The sequence below is a fragment of the Galeopterus variegatus genome, unplaced genomic scaffold (assembly GCF_000696425.1).
Source record: "Galeopterus variegatus unplaced genomic scaffold, G_variegatus-3.0.2 Scaffold194, whole genome shotgun sequence".
Taxonomy (NCBI): domain Eukaryota; kingdom Metazoa; phylum Chordata; class Mammalia; order Dermoptera; family Cynocephalidae; genus Galeopterus; species Galeopterus variegatus.
Window position 1 is genome coordinate 29,361 of NW_007726305.1, and position 7,552 is coordinate 36,912.

A 7,552-nucleotide genomic window follows, 5' to 3' on the forward strand; every position below is an offset into this window, starting at 1 on the left:
AGCGCAGGTCCCCAGGCATCAGGGAGAGCAGAGCAAACAAACACAAGGGCTCAGAGCTAAGCTGCCAGGGTCAAATCCTGCCGCTACTCCTGCAGGACCTTAGGCAAGTGACCTAACCTCTCTGAGCCTCCCATGGACCACTGGAGGGGGCGAGAATCGAACCCTAATCATTGCCATCCTCAGAAAACAACTGCAGAGCAACTCATGGTGCTGAGCACAGGAGGGAGACCTCCAGAGGGAATCAGTGTAACTAAAGCGTGTTGGACATTTCCTATGTGCCATGCACAGTCCAAACAGCTTACAGAGATTAACTCAGAATTTCCAACAATTCTGTGAGTTAGATATCATCATTATCTCCATTTTCAGTGGAGAAACTAAGGCACAGAGAGGCTGAGTAATCTGTTCTAGCATCACATGTCTAATAAGAGGTAGAGCCAGGATTTGAACCCAGGCAGTTGGCACTAGAGCTGGACTTAACCTACTATGCTTGAGCCTTCCCAAAGACCTGTGGGGGTGTGAGCCTTGAACAGGGGACGGGCATGAGTGTCGGGGTGTGATGGTGGGGAAGGGAGGTGGCAACTGAGGTAGGGTTGGTGTGGGAAGAATGAGTTTCTCTCTCCCCCCGCCACACATACCACCCTCCCCCCACCTCTGGCTCTTTGTGCTTAATTAAGTGCCTGATTTTTCTCCAAATGTCACTCCCTGATGATTAATTGTCCTGGGTTCTTCATCCTTCATGCTGCCTCCACTTAATTGTGTTTGTAGGAACTGCCTGGCCTGGACAGAAGAGAGGTTTGGGGGGGCTGGGACTTTGACATGTGCATGTGGGGTCACTAAGGGGAGCTCAGGTGAGGAAAAGGAAGGAGGCAGCCTGTAAGTAACCAGATCTGGAGGTCACAGCCACTAGAGGAATCGGGGACCAAAGAGGTTGAGTGTCTCATTCAGGGTCACACAGCATTCTGAACTAGACCTATTCCCACCTGGCCCCTGCAACCAGTTCAGAGTCTATAAGAACCAGTTGTGTCTCCTACCTTCCAACCCTCACACCCAGGACCTTAGGCTCCTGGAGGGCTGGGTTCCAGTTCTGGGCTGTCCTGGCTGCCACCCTGGGAAGGAATAAGGACCTTCGATGGCAGGAGGGCAACAAGAGCCATGCTTCCTGATGACTGATGAAGGCTAGGGCTTCATAGACGCAGGGGAGGACCCTCAGCCAAACCCCACGCAGCTACTTGGCCTTAGACAATCTGGTTATTGGGAAGCCACAAGATGGCGCTGGTCCCTGCGTTGCTGGTCATACCACCGACCCCTGACTCCCCGCCTTCCCAGCCCCAGACCTGGTGCCAGTGCCACCTTGGCCTCTCTCCCCCAGGACACTGATGAAGGAATCTGTCCTCAGCCTTTCTCCTCCTCTGCACAAAACTCTCTCCTCTGTGCTCATGGCCTCATGACTTCAGTCCTCCCTCCTGAGCTCCAGACCCTAGATACCCAACAGTCACCTGGGGGCCGCCCCTGGATGTCTCTGAGGTGCCCCAAAGGTACCCCATCTGAATCTGAACTTATCATCTCCACCACCACCCCAAAGCAGCACAACCACCCACCAGGTCCTTTGTGGCTTGTCTGAAAACTATCCTAGCTGCCTCCCTTTTCCTCTCCTCCCCCATCCAATCGATGAGTCACCTCTCATGTATCTCTCACAACTGTCCCCTGCTCTCTATTCCCAAGCCACTGCTCAGCTCAAACAGAGACACCTCTCCCCTAAACCCTGCAGCAGCCTCTCCCCTAGCTTCCATCCTGCTGTTTGGGTCTCTTAAATCCATCCTCCATACCAGAGTATGAATATGTTTTCTAAACTAAAAGCCCTATGGGAACATTCTACTCAAAGTCTTTCATTCCACACCATCCTTCTGGGACAGGTTCAGTTCTGAGAACTGAGATGAGAAGAGGAGTCGGACACATGCCTGATTCCAGGAGCCCAGTGTCACAGAGACTGACATGCGGACCCACACTTGAGTTGGTAGGTGAGGGTGCTAACAAAGGGAGGAAGAGCAGGCCCCAGCCTAGCCAGGTGCAGGGTGGGAGTGGGGTCGGAGAAGGCTTCCTGGAGGAGGAGATACCAGAGTCGAGTCCTGAAGGACATGCAGAGGTTATCAAGGCAGATGGGAAAGGATGTGCAGGCAGAGGGAACTGCATGTACAAAGGCTCAGGGGAGAGAAGATTGTGTGTCTGTTAAAAGGTCCACCCACAGAGGCTGGTATGGCTGGAGAGCAAAGGGCAAGACTAGACAGAGGCCAGAGCCCTAAGGAGCTGGGCTTGATCTTGAGGGCAGTGGGTGCCCTGAGAGGGATCTGAGCAGGGGAAGGTAATGGTCAGGTTTGATATCAGACAGATCATGCTGGCTGCCTGGGTAAAACTCTCACTAGAGAGGGAGACTCTGACACCAGAAATCCAGTCTCGGTGAGGGCCCCATCACCTTAGTGGCCCTGGACAAGAGAGGAGAGGCTAGGCTGGGGCAGATCAGCCTTGATTGGTCCTAGATGCCCCACAAGCACAGGGGCCCCCAAGGATCTCAACCCTCAGGAAGGCTTGGCACCTTGCTCTGCAACCTACCCTGCCCTGGCCCTGCACATTCCACAAGAGAACTACTACCTCCCTGAAGGCTTCAAAGATGCCCAGAGGCTGCAAGGGGGCAGTGTCGAAGCTGAGTCTCACCCACCCACATGGCAGTGGGGGCTTTGTCTCCACTCAGAGCCCCCAATGGCTCTCCTCTCAACCCAGACCCTTCCCTGCCTCCTCTCCAGCTCCTCTCTTCCTCATTCCCCTGCCCCTGCCCCATCTTCCAGGCTGACACGGAGGGCTGGGGGGGACTCCACACCCTGGGCCGGTTGTCCTGCCTGAAGACTAACGACTCAGCCCTAGTGACTGGTCATCGTTGTCTTCCCCATTGAAGATAAAGACAGATGGGCACAGAGTGGAGAGAGGCACAGGCATGAGTTTTACGGTGGTTCATTCCCTCTAACAATGATTTGTTTCCTGGGAAAGAGTAGAGGGAATGGCTCTCAGTTGGTAGGGTCAGTGGCTTGGAAAGGGCTGAGTACCCAGGCCTCCTTCTACTTCTCTGAGGCCCTGCATCTTTCTCTGATCATCTTCTTCAGTGAAGCCCCTTCCCCTTGAGCACCACCCTACACTAAGCCTCAGCCTTAACTGAGGGCCCAGTCCCTTTACTGAGCCCCATTCTCTCAATGAGCCCCATCCTCAACTGATCTCCATCTCATCACTAATTCTTACCCCCTCACTGAGACTTCATCCTCCACAGAGCCCCCACCTACTTACTGAGCTCCCACAATCCCACAGAGCCTCCATCCCCTCACTGAGCCTCCATCCCTTCACTGAGCCCTCATCCCATCACTGAGCCCTCATCCGTTCACTGAGGCTTCATCTCCTCACTGAGCCCCCATCCCTTCACTGAGCCCCCATCCCCTCACTGAGCCCTCATCTCCTCACTGAGCCCTCATCTCCTCACTGAGCCCTCATCCCCTCACTGAGCCCTCATCCCCTCACAGAGTCCTCATTCCCTCACTGAGCCTCCATCCCCTCACAGAGTCCTCATCTCCTCACTGAGCCCCCATCCCTTCACTGAGCCCCCATCCCCTCACTGAGTCCTCATCTCCTCACTGAGCCCTTATCTCCTCACTGAGCCCCCATCCCCTCACTGAGCCCTCATCCCCAAACTGAGCCCCCATCCCCTCACTGAGCCCCCATCCCCTCACTGAGCTTCCAACTCTCTCTGACCTTTCATCTCTCCTGGAGACAAATTATGATCCAGGCCAGGACCTGGACCCTCTTCTCCCCTCCCTTCCCCCAGAATGTGAGTATCCAGAGATGGGAACAGAATATTCCCTGTGTCCCCTGAGATGAACCAGAGGGACTGACAGATTCTACAGTGACAGGAGACCAGGGAAGCTCTGAGGAAAAAAATTTCTCAAGGCTGGTTCCTGGGCCCCACATAGTAGTGGAGGGAGACAACCAGCCTGGGTGGTGGGGGCGGTGCCTCAGTTGCAGCTGAAAAGCCCAAGATTTCGCTGCACTCAGCAACGGGTAATCAGAGGCTTTAAGATGGCAGGGGACATAATAGAAGAGGAAGGCACAGGGTGGGGACCGAAATAGGCTTGGAGACGGAGGAGGGGACACCAACAAGAGTGAGGTGAAGGCTTCTGGGAAGACCCTGGCCCAGGCAGCCTTCCAGGATTCTCTGCTCTCCAGCCCTGAGGCCCCTTGCAGCCCTTAGAATTCAGAGCTGGACCAGAATGTCCAACCTTATCATTTCACGGAAGGGAAGATCGAGGCCCAGAGAAACTGCAGGAGATTGTGATTGCAGCCACGCGGTTCTGGGTCCCAGGTCTCCCAACTCCCATTGCAGGCTTCTTCTTGTGGACAAGCCCTGCCCTGTGGGGAGTCACTATGGCCCAGATGTCTTTTCTGAAAACTGGACCCTCCTCAGTGCCAGGGAACTGAGGAGCAGGCTGCTTGAAGAGGGCCTCTGGCTGGGCCATAAAAAATAAGTGCAATGAGATTGGCTGAGATGGAGGTGCAGCAGGGAAGGACTTTGCAGGGGAGCAAACAGCATGAGTGAGCACAAGAAGGCAGGAAAGCCAAAACGCATCCAGGGGATGAGACTGGGCACCTGCTGAGTGGTAGGGGTCAGAGGCAGGTGGGGCTAGGTAGCTGTCAAGGGGCCTCACTCCCACCTTGACCCATCTCCACCCTGCCTCTCCCCAACACCACCTTCAGCCCATCCCTGCCCCTTCCCCTTGGCCTTATCTATCTTTATGATCCAGCCTCCACCTGCTGCTGTGTGCCAGCCCTGCAAGCCATCCACAGCCTCCTGGCCAGCAACTACCCAAAAAAGTCACATCATATGGCCCATTTGGTCTGTTGGAAAAGCCCTCCTCACAGGGGGAGAGAGGGAGAGAGAGCTGCTTCCTGGGGACACTCCCATCGGTGCCCATTTCTGTCCTTGGCTCCCAAACCAGTGCTCCCTGGGCCCCACTGCAGCCCTTCATTCAGGGTCTGGAAGGCAATGGCCATATCCTCCAGAGACTGCCTCCTCCACACCAGCCTTCTTGCCCTGCAACACTTTCTCACCTGACAAGCCCACTTCCTCTCACTGTCCCCAGAATGGCCAGTAGCCAGGAGACTTGTGTCCTGGGCCTGGCTCTGTCTCACACCTGGTATGTGGCCTTGGACATGTCTCATGACATTTGCCCAACTGGAAAATAAGGCTGAATTCAGTGGGTTCAGAGGTATCAGGGGACCATAGGGCCCTGAGCCCAGGCTCCTAAATCAGTGATTCCAACATTCTATCACAATAGTAACACCTACAGATAGCACTTTATCATGGATCAGTCTGTTTTAAATGCTTTACATGTGTTAGACACATTTAATCCTCTCTACATCCCTATGAGATAAGTATTGTTATTATTGCCATTTTACAAACAAGTAAACTGAGGTGCAGAGAGGTTGCATCATTTGCCCAAGTTTTCACAGCTAGTAAACAGAGAAGTGGGATTTGAACCCAGGCAATGGGGCTCCAGAACTCTCAACAGGGCATAGCCTCTGACCTCCCTGTTCTCAGATATGGGGGTTGGCACCATGTGCTCCTGCAGGGCCAGCACTCTGTGAGTCCAGCCTTACAGGCAGTTCTCATAGCAGCTGGGATTCTAACTGGTAGATACTGTAGCCCCAACATGCTGAGACTCCACTCTGAGGAGGGCACAGCAATTTAGAAGAGCTCTATATGGAGAAAACCTACCAGGTGGCACTTTCCCTGTGCCCATCCACTTCCACACCATGAAAGGAGACATTGCTTCGCCCCTTCTATGCTAGGGTCAGCAACCTGGCAGGGAGGCTGGGGTCAAGGCTGGATGGGGAGGTCAGACCAGATGACCTTGGAAGGTGCCCCAGCCCCGAGAGTCCTTGGCTATGCAAGAGGAAATGAGGGTACAGAGAATGGCTCACCGGACTTTCCCCTCCTGGGGCAGCTCATGTGGGGGATCCTCACACACCAGCCGGGACTCCCTGTCCAGCAGATAGGTGTAGACGGTCTCCTAGGACAGAACACACTCATGAGACCCTGAAGAGAGGCCTTCCCAGCTGCCTAGTCCCACCCTGTACACCAGGGTCTGTCTGGCAAGGTCACAGACTCTCTGGTAGTGGAGCTCTCAAGTTTGTTGGTTTTTACTCCCCAGGTGGCTCTAAGGTGCTGTCAGTGTGGCAAAACACCTTACCCTGTCCTCTTGGAAGGTGTTCCGGCAGAGAGTGATCCATGATCTGCTAACTTTCCTTACCTATCACCCCAAATCCAAGGTGCTGGGAAACAAATATGAAGGGCTGATGGTGCAGACAAATCACCCCCACCCGGGGATATTTCCCTGCCTGACTCTAGCCTCAGGCATTAAGCAACCCTTAGCTGAGCCACACCCGGGCAGGGGCTCAGAATGCCCCAGAAGCTTCTCTCCTACCTGCAGGGACACAGACAACTCTACAAGAAACCATATGCCCATGACCCAAGCCGACAGAGGGGCACAGAGCTGGGCACTGACCCATCCTCGAAGGGGCCTGGGAGGGCTTCCTGGAGGAAGTGACTTTTAAACTGTAACTGGGTGGGAATTAAGCACATTTAGGGAATGGATGGGGGTACAGAACTGTCTCCTGGGCCTTGAAGCAGGTATGCAGAGGAGTGCAGAGCATAGAGCAACGGGGGGGGGGGGGGTCAGTAGGGCTAAGCCGGAAGGGCCTTAGAAACAGGGCTGCGGTGAGAGCCAAAATCAACTCAAAATGGACTAAAGAATTAAATATACATCTTGAAACAATAAAACTCCTTGAAGAAAACATAGGGGAAACACTCCAGGAAGTAGCAGTGGGTACAGACTTCATGAATAGGACCCCAAAAGCACAGGCAACCAAAGGAAAAATAAATAAATGGGATTATATCAAACTAAAGAGCTTCTGCACAGCAAAACAAACAATCAACACAGTGATAAGACAACCAACATAGTGGGAAAAAATATTTGCAAAATATACATCTGACAAAGGATTAATATCCAGAATATACAAGGAACTCAAACAACTTTACAGCAAAAAAACAAATAACCCAATTTAAAAATGGGCAAAGGAGCTGAACAGACATTTCTCAAAGGAAGATATACAAATGGCCAACAGACACATGAAAAAATGCTCAACATCACTCAGCATTTGGGAAATGCAAATCAAAACCACTTTGAGATACCATCTCACTCCAGTTAGGATGGCTAAAATCCAAAAGACGCTGAATGATAAATGCTGGCGAGGTTGTGGAGAAAAAGGAACTCTCATATACTGTTGGTGGGACTGCAAAGTGGTGCACTCTGGATGGAAAATGATATGGAGGTTCCTTAAACAATTACAGATAGATCTACCATATGATCAAGCTATTCCACTGCTGGGAATAGACCCATAGGAATGAAAATCATCATGTTGAAGGGATACCAGCACTCCCATGTTTACTGCAGTGCTA

At 52.9% G+C, this 7,552-nt stretch overlaps 1 protein-coding gene across 2 annotated transcripts in view; it reads right to left on the reverse strand.

The window, feature by feature from the left end:
* Nucleotides 1–7,552, reverse strand: part of PDE2A (phosphodiesterase 2A, cGMP-stimulated) — a 94,855-nt gene that overhangs the window by 21,136 nt on the left and 66,167 nt on the right. For both annotated transcript variants that reach the window (XM_008565025.1, XM_008565030.1), the window contains one exon: nt 6,016–6,104. In XM_008565025.1, the coding sequence (XP_008563247.1) occupies nt 6,016–6,104 (89 nt within the window). The remainder of the gene's footprint in view (nt 1–6,015; nt 6,105–7,552) is intronic.